This window comes from Gorilla gorilla, chromosome 11 (assembly GCF_029281585.2).
Source record: "Gorilla gorilla gorilla isolate KB3781 chromosome 11, NHGRI_mGorGor1-v2.1_pri, whole genome shotgun sequence".
Classification (NCBI taxonomy): domain Eukaryota; kingdom Metazoa; phylum Chordata; class Mammalia; order Primates; family Hominidae; genus Gorilla; species Gorilla gorilla.
The window spans coordinates 139,049,819-139,067,250 of record NC_073235.2 but is presented as its reverse complement, the minus strand read 5'-3'; the positions used below and the strand labels follow the sequence as shown (position 1 = coordinate 139,067,250).

Genomic DNA, 17,432 nt, shown 5'->3' with positions numbered 1-17,432 from the left:
ATAACGAAAGACCACACTGTCTATCTGAGAATATTGACTCAGATTGATCAAGAAGAACATTCTAATAAAAGTGCCTTTGGGTATCTGTGTAAAAGAGATCATATGACTTGGAAAGGAAAGAAAATTAGATTACCCTCAGACTTTTCCACAGCAATGCTTTACACCAGAAGTAAATGGAGTGACATACATAAGATGCTCAGGGAAAGGAAGCAGGATCCTAGGATTTTGTACCCAGCCAAGTTTATTTTCAAGTACATAGGACACAAACTGATAAACATGAAAGAACTCAGCAGTTTTCCCCCTGAGCCCTTCCTGAAGAATCTGCTAAGAATGACCTACTGACAATCAAAAATGATGTGAGACACCTTGGCACGAGGATTGGTAGTGAGCATTCTCTATATACCCATAAAACCAGGACAAGGTGAGGGCTTCAGGAGAGAGAGTGCAATGCATAAGAGCGGTGTGCGCTGACAACACGGCATTGCAGACTTCCTACCTTAGGGGGACTGGGCTCTTGCACAGCTGGGAGCTTCTTCCTGATCACATAAACTCAGGGGGCTTGGGAATGCCCCCCTGCCTCTGGAAAGCACACTGCTCTCAGCACCCAGATAAGTCATGCCTCGTCATCTTGTCTAAGAAGAGCATTAACGAGATGAGGACCCAGGCACCCTCACTCACCCTTGGGTTCCCTGGTTTTGAATTTATTGTCTTGGTTCCTTTTTAACACCTTGACAACAGAGGCATGGCCCAGAGGGTTCCTCTGTTGCCTATTCCGTTGCTCCAGAGGCCAGCACTGCAAAGCCTGAGTGCCCAGAGCCGTTTATTTCTCCTGCTTCTAGAAGATGAGAGAGGGTGGATGTGGGCTGTTCCTCCCCAGCCCTTCATCCAGGCAGGGCAGGAGCAGGGATCCCCGGACGCAGAACGTGGTTGCCCGGATGGATGTCTCCACCAGGCCAGGAATGCTCTACACAGATCCAGCGTGCTCAGCCGCTGGACACGAAGTTGCTTTTTTTAGTCTTGAGATTTGTAATCCCACTCTGTCCTCAACACCGCTGAACTCCCAACAGTCATTAGAATCTCAACAGTCATTAGAATCACAGCAGATAAGAGCTACAGGAGACAAGGGGAGGAACAGAGCCAGAGGATGCAAAGCCTGCACTGCAGAGCTGGGGACGACCCCTTCCTCCAGGCCCAGCCCTCGGCTCCCACCAGCCCACCCCCACCACCCACCCCACTGCTTGCTGCACCCCTGCATGGCCACCCTGCTCCAGAACTGGCCCTGTGCCCAGCAGCAAGCACCTGCCACAATCTCAGGTGTGCAAGAAATAGCAAGTTCCTTATTTTCTTTATATCACCTTAATTTGGCTTCACAACCCCTATACTACCAAGGTGATTTAAACTCAGTCCTTCTTGCCAGTCCCCACCCCTGCCCTAGGTATCCTCAAGGCCCCCAGTTCCCAGGTAGCACCAGGGTGCTGCAGAGATATTCTGGGGACCGGTGCCCATGAAGGCCCCCCAGACCTCCAGGGCCTGGGGCTGGATGCCCGCTGCTCAGGGACCACTGACCAGTCTCTCCTCCCAGGCTCAAGGAATCTCTCCTTCTTCTCATCCTTCTGAGGCTGCCTCCCTCCAAGATGCCAGGCCTTTACTTACTCTTTCTGTGCCTCAGTTTCCACTACTATGGGATGAGGTAATTACAGCAAATGCCTCACTAAATCGCTGTAAACATTAAGCAAGTGGCTGGATGGAGCACCCCAGGCTGCACCTGCATGGCATTCAGCTGCCCCTGGCGTGTGGCTGGCGATCTTCGGTGATGCTTGGTGTAAAACCATCACCTCCCTCTCTGCTTTTATCGTCACGTGGTGCTCTGCCTCTGTGCATGTCTGTCTCTGTGTCCAAATTTCTCCTTTTATATAAGGACACGAGTCCTGTTGGATTTAGGGTCCACTCTAATGACCTCATCTTAATGAAATCTATCTGCAACAACCCTATTTCCAAATAAGGTGGCGTTCTGAGACGCTGGGGATTAGGACTTCCACTTAGAATTGCAAGGGGATTCGATTCCACCTGTCACGCAGCCCGTTTGGTTTTCTGCCCTCTTGATCTGGGTTTCCTGGCATTTTCACGCCCTCTATCCCAAATGCCTTTTCGTCTGCCACTTTCTTCTTCCCTCCCCTGTGGAAGATCCGATGTCTGTGCCGGGAATCCTGGACTTTCCAAGCTCCGAATGCACGGATGGGAAGGGGCATGGCTTCTGCGCGGAGCCACCACAAACACAGGAATGAGCTTTCAGTGCGAGTCTCAGAACTCGGCAGGCAGCCCGGGCTACTTGTGTCCTTGCCTCTGTTAGAACCAACACCCACTAATTCAGCTGAATATAATTTGTTTAAACAAAATCTGTTATGTTCTAGAAAATATGGTGCGTCTGGAGATTAATACGGGTTTAGATAAGCAGGAAAATTGGGGTCACTTTCCTGTCACCTTGAATGTCATGTTTACTGGCAATGAGTGCTGGATCTAACGGTTGTTACAGGATCTCTTTCTATTCTAGTGGAGGCTAAATTAACCACTCTTCTATTTATTACCTGCTCATTAAAAAGTGTGGTATCTGAAGCCATAATAGATGCTTTCATTATCACTCATTCTCCCAACCAATACCCATTGTCCTTGCCAAGGACGTTTTGTTCATGTGGAGGCTCTGAAAGGCTGCCCCCTGCCCCACAACAAAACAGCGGTCACTGTCTGAATTTTAACTCTGATTTTCTTAGCATTTGAAAATGCTTAAAAGCTTGGGATATTTTCAGTGTTTCCTACACACATAAATGTGCGTATTGTACTTGCCGTACACATGTAGCATCCGAAGCTCTGCAGGACCAGGACTCGCTATAGGAAGAAAGCATCAGGGAAAAAATCCAGACATGGTGATTCGTTCATTGAATATTTTTACTCCAGATTCAGATACAAATCAAGAGAGAATCATATGAACCTATAAAGGTCCGTCCTCATGACAAATGGAGACAGCCAAACTAATTTTCTTGGTGACCTTATCTAAATTAGTGAGAAAATAACACTTCAGATTTATGACTAGTTACAATTAAGCCCTTTGATATCTTCTAATTAAACCTGTAAAGATTTATTTCTGCATTATTCCTTTGGTAATCTCTTAAAAATGATAAAAATGTAAATGAATATTACCCTCAAAAGGAGATGTTTCTATTTATCCTAAATTAGACTCATACCCTTCCTCTCAAATGACTACATTTTACACTCAGATTTACACTGCTCCAATACAAATTCTACATCGATCTTAAATAACTTATTTTTAAAGTTTGCACAAATGTTGTACATAATCTATTGGAATGTAAATAAAGCAGAGCCCCCTATATTTCAGCCTTTTTTGTGTGTCCTTCTTTTTAGCACTTTGTCCCATTTCACATAACTCTATATTCAAATGTTGTTTTAGAAAGTATTAGGAGGTTAATATAATAGTCAACATCATTCCCAGTTTACTCTAGCTAGTAGAGCAGGGCTTTCTTGCCTGGATAGCTTTTCTTCAAACCTTTATCTGAGAAAAGATGTGTTCTTCATAATGACTCCCCTAATAGGATTCTCTTTGCTCTGAAATGTTCAATTTGTATTCTCCGATCATTTTGCAGATGCCAAAATTATGCAGCTCAGACCAGTGCTGTTTTCCATTTATTGTTCCTCTGTTTCTTTTCTCTGCAGGTGAGTACAGCTACCTGGGGACTACTCTTCGCCAGGTGTCCATAGAACCCATGCCCTCCCTCCTGGATGTCAGACAGCTCATCACATTGTACGGAATCTGGCCATTAGGTAAAGACTCGGCGTGCGCGGATGTGCCTTTTCCAAAGCAGCTTGCACCGCTTGCTGGTTTGGACAGTGTGTTCCTGTTTGTCATCAAAAGTACAGTGCTCCTTAACTTTTCCTACTGAGAATTCTGAGTGGGCACAGTTTCATTTTGATAGTGCACCCACCAGCACACAAAGTACTACCAGGGAGAGCACTTCTGCACCCTCTCTGCGTGCCTGCTTAGCAGTGCTGGGCTGAAGGACATACGGGCAATGAGCTGGGGAGATAATAGGCAAAGCAAGTACCTGCAATTACGATTCATCAAATTAGAGAACGGGCTAGGGCTACCACTTGCCTTTTACCCACAGGCTCCTATTGCTAGGTCCTAAACAGAGGCAGCCTTTCAGGAGTCAGTGCAAGTGTGTTTCATGGATCTAAAGGATCACCTTTAAGGCCCTGCCAGTTTTCACCGACGTCTACTCTCACTGCTAAATGAGGTTCAATTGTGACTTTTTTCAGACAGACACACTAGAGCTCTGTGGTGTGCAGGCGATGCAGGAAAGATGGGCTCTCCACAACACAGATATCTGCGGCTCACGTTCGCTTTTTTCTTTTTTTTTTCTTTATGGCTTTGATATGTGTATGACCTGAATCACCAGGGGCAGGGATGGCAACTCCAGCCAGGAGTTTCAGTTCTGACAACAACTCTCAAATAGAAATCACCTTCTGGGTTTTCAATTTGCTTTAAAATGAGATGGGAGTAGTTCAAACCCTTATTGTTCCACTTTGACTTCAGAATTTACTTATGCCTATTGGCAAGAAATAGTTAATTCCTCTTCTAAATTGATGTCAGAAGTAGTAAATGGAATTTGGGGTTAATATACATTTATATATATATAATATATATGTTTTATATAATAATATATAATAGCACATAGTTTATATTATATATAACAAATATATCATATTTGAGGGACAACATAATTTGTGGTCAACAGAATAAATGTATAGGTGTCAATGGAAATAAAATAGAGGAGACCTCACACTTCCATGAATCATCATGGAAGGCAGTAAGACAGAAAGCACCAAGAGGCCAGGCGCAGTGGCTCACACATGTAATCCCAGCACTTTGGGAAGCCAGTGTGGGCAGATCACCTGAGGTCGAGTTCGAGAGCAGCCTGGCCAACATGGTGAAACCCCATCTCTGCTAAAAATACAAAAAAAAAAAAAAAAAATAGCCGGGTGTGGTGGCAGGTGCCTGTAATCCCAGCTACTCAGGAGGCTGAGGCTGGAAAATTGCTGGAACCCGGGATCACGCCATTGCACTCCAGCCTGGGCGACAAGAGTGAAACTCCATCGAAAGAAAGAGAGAAAGAGAGAGAGAGAGGAGGAGGAAGGAGGGAGGGAGGGAGAGGGAGAGGGAGAGGGAGGGAGGGAGAGGGAGAGGGAGGGAGGGAGGGAATAAAAGAGAAAGAAAGAACCAAGAGCCAACAAGTTTGGAAGGGAACGCCTCCCTAATGAGGTTGGTGTATTTCACAGCTGCAAAGGATACAAGGTGGTATCTGTGGTTCCAAGCTGGCTTTGAACACACCACAGAAGGGCCCTCAGGAAGCACCCCACCCACACCCTCCCTTTCTCACTGAGGAACCTACTGTCCAAAAGGGCTATGGGGTCCTCCGGAGAGCAGAGCTGGCTGGGGCATTTGTTCTCATGACAGGGCATGTGTGCCAAGTGTTTGGAATGCATAGAAATGTTAGGCAGATGAATTGTGTGCACAGTTAAGCTTTTGGGAGGCTGATTTACATTTCATACATTAAAATAACATCGTGTCATAAAAAGGAATGTTTGGGGGCTCCAGTTGTTTAGATCGCCTTGATGGTGGCGGCTGCCCAGACTGAAAACCTGGCCACTCAGCAGAGGACCTTGAGAACATCTCCTGGCCGCTTACATACTTGGCCAGGAGACACCGGCTGCAGCCTGGGGCTAGGGCTTAGACTCCGAAACCACCTTGGTAGAGAAGAGGAAGTCCAGGAAGTATCTGGTCAGCATCCACCCACCCTCCTGGAGGTATTACTGCCACGTAGAGATCAGGGAGAAGTGAAGGGTGGGGGCATGCTCACAGAGCAGAAACCGTGTCCACTGTTTCATCTCCTGCCAGACCCCTCCAGGTGGACGTGGTCCAGCTTTTAGTGATTCGTAAGCTGTTCCAAGATGCAGAGGCACTTCCTTGGAGTCACAGGGCTAGGAAGGGGCTAAACTGGGTTGAGGACAGAGAACACTGGCCTCCTTGTTATCTCTTAATTCTCGGAAAGTTGAACAGGGCTCAGGTGCGAAAACTGGAACCATACTGTGTCTCTTGGTAACTCTACGAGAGGGGCAGGAAGAGCTGTGGACACTGGCACATGTGTGTCCTGTCAGCTCCTGGGCCCTCTGTCCACCTTTGTCCTCCCTGAGGTCAGCCAGGCCCCGGCTGAAGAGGCCTCCCTGGACCACCCTTTTCACCTCTCTGGGTGACCTTGGTGACCACCCCCTTTCTCTGGAAGGCCACTGCCTGTGTCACTGCCACACACTCTCCTGGGTCCACTCACCTGCCCTTGCTCCTCTGCCTCCTTCTGCCCCCTCCCAACCCAAGGCTCTGTCCTCAGCACTGTTCTCTCCTTCCTCCACCGCTCCCAGAAACCTCTCCCAGCCCCCTGGCTTCAGCCAGCACCCCCCTGGCACCTGCAGTCCCTGACCACCTTTCAGGGCCCCTGACCGCTGGCTCCTCACCCCTCCCTGTGCCAGCCTGGCTTCCCGGCCCCACATGAAGCCTGCCCACACACCCCCCTCACCGCATGCTACCATTCTGCCCATTCCTCAGAGGCTGGCCCAGATGCCACCTCCTCCTGGAAGTCCAGCCTGAGTCCTCCGCGGGGAGCAGTTTCTTCTCTGAACTCCCTGTGGCTCTCCTGGACCTTCTCACTGCTTGCCTCCCGTCTCATTATGGCAACTCAGGTTCAGCTCCGCCCCTGGCCTGAACTCTCCACAGCAAATCCTGAGTCTTTTCCACGTTTGTGTCACTCCCCGCCACAGTCCCCACTCCCACGGACCCCCACACTAGCTCCCAGCCAGGGCTAGCTCCCACTAGCTTCCACTAGCTCCCACTAGCTCCCACGGACCCCCACACTAGCTCCAGCCAGGGCTAGCTCCCACTAGCTCCCACGGACCCCCACACTAGCTCCAGCCAGGGTTAGCTCCCACTAGCTCCCACGGACCCCCACACTAGCTCCAGCCAGGGCTAGCTCCCACTAGCTCCCACGGACCCCCACACTAGCTCCAGCCAGGGCTAGCTCCCACTAGCTCCCACTAGCTCCCACTAGCTCCCACTAGCCCACACTAGCTCCCACTAGCTCCCACTAGCCCACACTAGCTCCAGCCAGGGCTAGCACAGAGCAGCCTTCCATACCCAGGTGTCCAACGCAGGGCAAATGAATGGCATCTCTCTCCTGTTGTGGAAAAGAGTCTCTCCTTTATCCCATTAGATTGCTGCAGGCCCTACTAACCACAAAAAAAGCATGCTCATTGAGTTACATGGTAAAGAGAATTTGCTCAAAACTATTTTCCAAGTTTATGTGGAGAATGGTAGGTGACCATAAAAATTAGGTGTCTAATCATCACTTAAATCTTCTGTATCTTTTCAATTATACAAGAAAAAAGAAAAGCATAATCATCATATTGACATTTACAGAGTATCAAAAAGAGCCCATTAAGTGACAGACCACAAACTAACATGATAGTAAATGATTTGATCACAGCACTTTCCAGAATTTAATCCCGTTCACTTTTTAGTTGCTTTGTGCCCAATACCTGCTCTGCTTGTGTTCTCTGCAATGGAGAATACCCACACCTGAGGCCCCTTCTGGGCACTAAGGAAATTGACAGTGTGGTGGAGAACACAGGGCATGAACCTCTGAATGACTCCAGTAATTCAAGTCACTTCATTATCAAGTGTCAGGTTAACTCTGCCGCTACTGACAGCTAGAAACCAGGGCAGGAGAAAGAAGTTCAGGCTACTGCTGCCTGGATCTCCGTCCTCCCTTTATCTCACAAGAATCACTAAATGGTAGGCAAGAGGGTTGCAAGGAAATAAACACTTAGTCAACCTTATCGTCTGCGTCTCCGCATTCCTCTTCCCAAGCTTTCAAAGAATTTAATGCTGCTGCCGACAAGCAGAGAAAGCACTCAAAAAAAAAAAAAAAAAGCCAGAGGTAAGCTATTGCAGGAATGCTCTTTAAAATTATGATTTTAGGGGAAATACTGATGTGGAGAGGGGGAGAAGAAGGGTATTAAGGACCCGCAGAGACTCTATGGCTCTACCACGAGCCCTGACATACAAATTAAAGGTGTCACAGAGCCAGCTGGGATGGAGGCGTGTCTCTGGTTTGAAATGCTTTGGACGCCTTTATCACTGTTGCAGAAAGTGGAGTCACACGATGCAGTTTTGACCTTGAGTTATCCTAGTTGAAGAACCACTGATTTTCTTGGCAGAACATTAGCACCTTTGCCTCTGCCTTTTTTAGGTTCTGCAGCAGTGCATGAGAAAGCTCCTTTGGTGAAATCGCTACTGTTAGCCGGGCCGTCTGGGGTAGGGAAGAAAATGCTGGTCCATGCCATCTGCACCGAAACGGGAGCCAACCTCTTCAACTTGTCCTCCTCTAACATTGCTGGGAAATACCCTGGCAAAAATGGCCTCCAAATGATGCTGCATGCAGTCTTCAAGGTATGGATTACATTTCTTGGTTTCCAACTCTCCTCCCTCTTTCAAATTACATTTTCAAACCCTGCAGATAATTTCCACTGGCAGACAAGCATGACTCTCTTAAATTTCCTCATTGTCTACTCCTGAAAATTACTTCATTATTGCGTATGGCCAAACACACACAATTAGAAACAACTTTTTTCTTTCCGTAAGCACCCTACTGTGCCATCCCAATCACCCTCCCTCTGCCACAGGAACCCTTATGAAATGCTTTCATGTCTCATTGAAAATTAAACCCACAATTTCTTTGTTCGGCCCACCTCACTGTAATAATTGGCATCAGGTAGAGATATTTGCATTATTTGGATTCTTCCTCACATGACATGAGTTGCCAAGGTATGGCACCTTCTGTGCTTCTGTGCACTCCTCACACAGGTGTGGTGGAAAAGCCTGCAGGCACCTAAGCCAACCAGAGTAATGTAAAGACGTGCTGATATCACAGGATCCGAGCAGCTCTGTGATCTTAGCTAAGCTCCTAGCTTCCCTGGGTCTCCATTTTATCATCACAAAATGAATGCGTTTGAAAGAACTTTGATACAGATATTTTATATTTAGTATCAAGGCTTTACAAAATTTAATTTCTACTTGGTTGAGAACCTCCAGGTTAGCCTTATGCTATTCATTTCAGTTACTGCCATGCCAGCTTTTACTGTATCAAAGCCTACATGGTGGCAAACACTGTCCCTTATTGGAGGCTAGGTGTTGGCTCTGTATCTGCTTTCTAAGGTGCTGTAAAGCATGAGAGATGCTCATCAACGAGGCAGTTTACAGGAATGATAAACGGACAGGAATGTCTCCTTAGTGTCATGCTAATACACCAAAAAACAAGGGAGCGACAGCAGTAGGATTTCTTCCCTTAGCCACGTGGTCCCTCCCACTGCAGCGACTCAGGACATCCCAATCTCCTTTTCTCTCGTGCTTGTAAGGAAGGAGTTCAGAGAGGAAACTGTAGAGTATACAATGTGTAACCACCATTTTCATGCACTTTATGGTCATTGTACAACTTTTTTTTGAAATTTATATTCGAGTCATTTACCTACAGTTGATGCTTGAACAACACAGGGGTTGGGGCGCTAATCCCCTGTGCAGTTGAAAATCCACATATAGCTTTTGACTCCCTAAAAGTCTAATTACCAATAGCCTACTGTTGACTGGAAGCCTTCCTGATAACAGAAACAGTTGAATAACACGTATTTTGTATGGTGTATGTATTATACACTGTATTCTTATAATCAGCTGGAGCAAAGAAAATGTTATTAAGAAAACCATAAAGAAGAAAAAATCTATTTACTATTCATTAAGTGGAAGTGGATCATCATAGAGGTCTTCATCTTTGTCTTCTTCACATTGAGGAGGCTGAGGAGAAGGAGGAAGAAGAGGAGGAGTTAGCCTTGCTGTCTTAAGGGTGGCAGAGATGGAAGAAAATCTATGTATACATGCACCCACACAGTTCAAATGAGTGTTAAGGGTCAACTGTACCTTTCATTGGGTTATTGTTTTCATTGGTTCATTTCATTGTTTAGGTTAATTTCATATTTTTTAGTATTTCAAAATTTCTGAGAATTTTGAGGAGCTCCCCAACTATATGCATTTCTGTATTTCTCCCTGTAGTACTGTCAGTTGCTTCATATATGTTGAAGCACTGTTATGAGATACATCCACGTTTAGGATTGTTATGTCTTCCTTCCTGGTTGATTATTTTATCATTATGAAATGACCCTTTTTGTCCTGGAAATACTCCATGTCTTGAAATCTACCTGGTCTGATACTAACGGAGCCACATCAGCTTTCTTATGCTGAGTGTATACGGTATATTTTTATGCTGTTTTATTTCCAATATGTCTATGTCTTTATAGTTAAAGTGCATTTCTTATGGATAGCACATAGTTGGGTTTTGCTTTCTTATTCAATCTGACAACATATGTCATTTAACTAGAGCATTTGCTCCGTTTATTTTTGTATGCAATTATTTAGATGATTGAGTTCAGTCTACCATTTTGCTATTTGTTCTCCATTTGTTTCATTCCTCTTTCATTCAACTTCTCTTTTCCTGCCTTCTTTTTGGTCTCTTTTTATTTTCTTTTTTAGTGGTGGCCTACGAATTACTGTAGTCATTCTTAACACAGTCTATGTAGAATTAATACGGTATTTTACATAAAATATGAGAATCTTGTGACAACATAATCCATTTATTATCTCTGTCCTTCATTTTCTTATTATACATTTTACATCTATAAATGTTATATATACCACAATAGAATGTTATTTTTGCATTTCACGGTCATTTGTCTTTTTAAAAAATTGAGAGAAGAAATATACTCTTTTATACATCTCCATATATTTGCCATTTTTAGTACTCTCTTTGTCTCTTTCAAGTTAAGTTTTCACCTGGTGTCATTTCCCTTTCAGCTGAAGAACTTCCTTTAGCATTTATTTTAGTGAAGATCTGCTGGCAACAAATTTTCTTGGCCTTTATTTTATTTATCTTAAAATATTTTTACATTGCCTCCATTTTTGAAGGATATTTTTGCTGGATTTAGAATTCTGGGTTGATCTTTTTTTCAGCACTTTTAAGACATTATTCCATTGTCTTCTGGTCTTCGTTGTTTCTTATGAAAAGTTAGCAAATTTTTGAATTATTTATCTCCTGTGTGTAATGTGTGGATAAATAATTCTATCTCCTGTGTAATCTCCTGTGTCATTATTCTCTGAAAGGTTATAAGATTTTCTCTGTTTTGATTTTCATCAGTTTGACTATGATGTGTCTAGGCATTCTTGTTTGGTTTTTGTTGTTGTTGTTGTTGTTGTTGTTGTATTTATACTGCTTGTAGCTCACTGTGTTCATTGAATCTGTAAACATATGTTTTAAATCAAATTTAGAAACTTTGGGCCATTATTTTCTCCAATTTGTATTTACTTCATTCTCTGTCTCCTCTCCTTCTGAGGCTCTAATTATATACGCATTTGACTGCTTGATATTGCTCCACAAGTCACTGAGATTCTGTTCTTTCTAGTTCCCACATTGGATATTAATCTGTATTCAAATTTACTTACCCTTTCTTCTACCATCTCTAATCTGCTATTAAGCAGATTAGATTTGCCATTTTTTAGTACTCTCTTTGTTTCTGTCAAGTTAAATTTTACCTGGTATCATTTCCTTTTGTCAAGTTAAGTTTTCACCTGGTATCATTTCCCTTTCAGCTGAAGAACTTCCTTTAGCATTTATTTTAGTGTAGATCTGCTGGCAACAAATTTTCTTTTTTCCTATCTTCTTATTTTTTATTTCTGATCTTCTTATCTTTTGCTTTTCAGTTCTAGCACTTACATTTGCTTATTACTCGTTTTCATTTCTCTGCTGTAGTTCTCTATCCGCCCATTTCATATGACCATCTTTTTCCTTCAAGTCTTTAAACTTAATTGCCTTAGAGTCCTTATGTGCTCATTTCAAAACAGGGTCATCATGGGGCCTATTTCTATTTGACTGCTTTTCCCTTGACCATGTGTCACATTTCTCTGTTTTTCATCTGATTGATAATTCTTATTGTATATTAGACATTGTGGATGGTACGTTGTGGAGCCTCTGAAGCAAGCGGGGCTTTGTTCTAGCAGGCAGTTAAATTACTGGCTGATCAGCTTGAACTTGCAGAGACTTCGTTTTCCATTTTGTTAATATGGGTCTATTTTGACTTCGTCTGTGGTCCAAAGCAAATCTCTTAGTCCTGGAATATGGTCTTTACTCGAGTTTCAATGGAAATCCTGTTTACCAAGCTCCTCTGACTTGGCAGGAGCTGAGGAATGTGCTCGGTTCTGTTTTTCATCTATTGCTTTTCACTGAGCTTCTTGGAATCTTCCCCCACGCAAGCACACATCTAAAGTTAGCCAATGATTTGAAGGTGAGCTGGAATTTGAAGCCAGGCAGCCTGACTTGTGGCCTCCATGTGCTTAACTACCAAGTTGTAAGCACTAAGTTCTTCAGAGGAAAGGTAAAATGAACCCATCCTCTTGCCCAAAAGAACACCTACATTTGTTCATTCTAAACATCAAATTTTGTTGACATTTGTCAAGTAACAGACAGAAGCACATAAATATATTAGTGTTTTGTAAGCATCTATATATCCCAGACTGTTGCATACATCACTATGTATTAACTCACTCAGTCCTTACAACAACTCTATGAGGTAGGCACTATCATTATACCCATTTTACTGTTAAGAAAACTGAGGCACAAATCATTTTAGTAATTTTCCTGGTTGCAGTGCAATGATAGGATCTCACACAGTCTGGCTCCAGAGCCTCCAAGTTTCAAAACTGCATTATACGGCCGCTCACTGAAATAGGGCTGAATGGCTGAATTAAGTATCCATTTTCTGACTCACCAAACAGCTTAGTAGCTCCTGGTGTGAATCTAGGACAGAGCAAGGATGTGATCTTTCTGTTCTCACTCTAGGAAAGTCTTTGTTCCTGCTGCTGAGAGATTTTGTCTTGATACCAGATAAGCGATCTTTGCGTTTATTAGAATTATCACAAACTGGCATTGTGTGGACTGCAAAATGCTGGGTGTCAAATTATTAAAATGTGGAGCACCACATTCACCCACCTGGGCCACTTCATGTCAGAGTGCCTGACACACACCTCATTAAACTTCACCTTTCTTGTGTATATAACTGATTAATGAAAGACCCAGAGGTCTCAGGAGTGGGAGTCAATCAATTAAAAATTGTGTGCGGTGAGGCCACCGTGTCCCAGTGTGACTGACAGAGCAGCTATCTGCATTGCAAAGAGGTATTTGCTTTTAATTAACCAAAGGCAAGCAGGACAGGATGCTTGTGCTGGTAAGTTGACGGCAAGAAATTGGAGGGCCTGACTGTGCCGTGTGAGCTGCAGAACACGGGCCGTGGCTCAAGAGCAGCAAAATATGGTCCATGGCATTTGCAGGAGAAGGTGAAATAACAGAAGGGCCTGATTCCTCATGGATTCTTCCTAGAGAGAAGTCCTGTTACCAAGTTAATCTCGAGACGGTAAATAATGCAACTACAGGGAAATGCTTGTCATTTCTCACTTCAGGCAGGTGGCATTCCCCTCACTCACAGCACCGTGGAAGCACCCAGGGAAAATGAGTCTCCGATTCGTTTCACAACCGTAAATTCAAATCCATTTTGTGATCATTGTGTTTGGACGATTTATTTTACACACAGTAACTAACAGAATAATGAGTGAGGGGTGAGGGGAAGCGTTTCCTTTTTAAGAAATGTGTCTACAAGTAAATGACTATTTACTTGTAGACTATATATATAGTATATGTAGTCTACTATATATATAGTATATGTAGTCTACTCTATATAGTACATATAGTCTACTCTATATAGTATAGTATATATAGTCTACTCTATATAGTATATATAGTCTACTATATATAGTATATATAGTCAACTCTATATATAGTATAGTCTATATATAGTATAGTCTACTCTATATATATACTATATATAGTCCACTATATATAGTATAGTCCACCATATATACAGTATATATAGTCCACCATATATACAGTATAGTCTACCATATATATAGTATAGTCTACTCTAGTCTACTCTATATATAGTCTACTCTATATATATAGTATATATAGTCTACTCTATATATATAGTATATATAGTCTACTCTATATATATAGTATATATAGTCTACTCTATATATATAGTATATATAGGCTACTCTATATATAGTATGTATAGTCTACTCTATATAGTATAGTCGACTATATATAGTATAATATAGTCGACTATATATAGTCTATATAGTCGACTATATATAGTCTATATAGTCGACTATATATAGTCTATATATAGTATAGTCTACTATATATATAGTCTATATAGTCTACTATATATATAGTCTATATAGTCTACTATATAGTCTATATAGTCTACTATATATATAGTCTATATAGTCTACTATATATATAGTCTATATAGTCTACATGGTCTACTATATATATAGTATATATAGTCTACTATATAGTATATATAGTCTATATAGTCTACTGTATATAGTATAGTCTACTGTATATAGTATATATAGTCTACTGTATATATAGTCTACTATATATAGTATATATAGTCTAGTCCACTATATATATATAGTATATATAGTCTACTATATATAGTCTAGTCTACTATATATAGTCTACTATATATATAGTAGTCTACTAGGGGAGGAAAGCAGAACCTAAGAACCTCCAGGGGCAGAGAGGACCCTCCCCCCAGATCCAGGGGGCTGCTGAAACGTCCTCTGCTCCAGCCTCCTTCCCTGCGCCCTGGCCTTCCCTTGCCTCTCTAATGAGAGGTCTGGAGGGCGGGGGCCATTCTCACTGGCAAGGCGGATGCAGGAAGAAGCAGGATGGCCTTCAGTTGCTTCATCTTCTCACACTGGGATAGTCCCAGCAGACCCGCTGGCCCAGGAATGGCCTTGCCCCTGTGTCTTGTGGAGGGCACATCCTCCCACAGGGTGGGGCATGCGGAGCCGATGCTTCCCCAGAGGCCAGCTGGGGGGCCACGCGACGGTCTTGGGGCCTGACCTAGAGTGAAATCCAGAGGTCAGACCTCTGGTTCTCTTGCATTTTTGTTGAAATTCAGCACTCTGAGTGTCACTTTTCTCATCTGTAAAATGGGCACGTTAATTCCTACCTCATCAGAGCTTTGATGCAATTAAAAGAGAAAGTATGTGTAAAACGCCTTAGCATGTGCCTGACTCCAGGGCGGAGGTCAGAAAAAAGCCCTTCCCGCTCCACTGTCCCCTGGTTTACTATTATACAGACTCAAGGAGACTGGTACCTGGGGGGGGGGGTAGGCAACAGGCCTGACTTATAACTTCTTTCACCTGTGAAATGTTTATTGCATGTTCATCATTTGTCAAATATTTATCAAATATTTATAATTTTTATAAGATATTTATATATGGTAAATATATATTTGTATATTATATATATAATATATATATTTATATTATTATATAATTAATATTAATATATTATTAAATATATAAAATATATATTATATAGTATATATAGTAGACTATAGTATTTAGATACATTTAGTATATATAGTGTATATAGTATTTATATATAGTAAATATATATATTTACTACAAGTAAATGACTATTATTTCAGATTCTCTATACTACTAAAAGTATACATAGAAAAGAATATGCATATCTTGGATATTCTTGGATATAAATATAAAAGAATATGCATATCTTGGAAAATAAGGAATATATTTGTCTAACCAGTTAGTAAATATTTGACAAATATTATAAATATAAATATTTATAAATATATTTTAATATTTATCAATATATTTATATATTTATAAATACATATTTATATATTTATATTATAAATACATATTTATATATTTGTATTATAAATACATATTTATATATTTGTATTATAAATATATATTTATTTGTATTATAAATATATATTTATATATTTATATTATAAATATATATTCATATTATAAATATATATTTATATTATGAATATATATTTATATTATAAATATATATTTATAATATAAATATATATTTATTATAAATATATATTTATAATATAAATATATTTATATATATTATAAATATATATATATATTATAAATATATATATTTATATATATTATAAATATATATTTATTTATATATATTTATATTATAAATATATATTTATATTGATATATTATATATAATATATTATTAATTATGCAATATAAATATATTTATACTATATATAATATACAAATATACATTTATCATATATATTATAAAAATTATAAATATTTGATAAATATTTGACAAATGATGAACATGCAATAAACATTTCGCAGGTGAAAGAAGTTATAAGTCAGGCCTGTTGCCTACCACTCCCCCCCAGGTACCAGTCTCCTTGAGTCTGTATAATAGTAAACCAGGGGACAGTGGAGCGGGAAGGGCTTTTTTCTGACCTCCGCCCTGGAGTCAGGCAGATGCTAAGGCGTTTTACACATACTTTCTCTTTTAATTGCATCAAAGCTCTGATGAGGTAGGAATTAACGTGCCCATTTTACAGATGAGAAAAGTGACACTCAGAGTGCTGAATTTCAACAATATATATATATATACTCTATATATGGTATAGTATATATATACTATATATAGTATATATATACACTATATATAGAGTATATATAGTGTATATATACTATATATAGTATATATAGTGTGTATATATACTATATATAGTGTGTATATATACTATATATAGTATATATAGTGTGTATATATAGTATATATAGTGTGTATATATAGTATATATAGTGTGTATATATAGTATATATAGTGTGTATATATACTATATATAGTGTGTATATATACTATATATAGTGTGTATATATACTATATATAGTATATATAGTGTGTATATATACTATATATAGTATATATAGTGTGTATATATACTATATATAGTATATATAGTGTGTATATATACTATATATAGTATATATAGTGTGTATATATACTATATATAGTATATATAGTGTGTATATATACTAGTATATATAGTGTGTATATATACTAGTATATATAGTGTGTATATATACTAGTATATATAGTGTGTATATATACTAGTATATATAGTGTGTATATATACTAGTATATATAGTGTGTATATATACTAGTATATATAGTGTGTATATATACTAGTATATATAGTGTGTATATATACTAGTATATATAGTGTGTATATATACTAGTATATATAGTGTGTATATATACTAGTATATATAGTGT

General features: G+C 40.5%; 1 protein-coding gene across 4 annotated transcripts in view; it reads left to right on the top strand.

The window, feature by feature from the left end:
• Positions 1-17,432, top strand: part of IQCA1 (IQ motif containing with AAA domain 1) — a 180,046-nt gene that overhangs the window by 129,290 nt on the left and 33,324 nt on the right. For all 4 annotated transcript variants that reach the window (XR_010129730.1, XR_010129729.1, XM_055380635.1 and 1 more), the window contains exons 14-15: positions 3,727-3,834; positions 8,370-8,569. Coding sequence is in view for 2 of the 4 variants with exons in the window: in XM_055380635.1 (XP_055236610.1) it covers positions 3,727-3,834; positions 8,370-8,569 (308 nt within the window). In the remaining 2 variants the exon portion in view is untranslated. The remainder of the gene's footprint in view (positions 1-3,726; positions 3,835-8,369; positions 8,570-17,432) is intronic.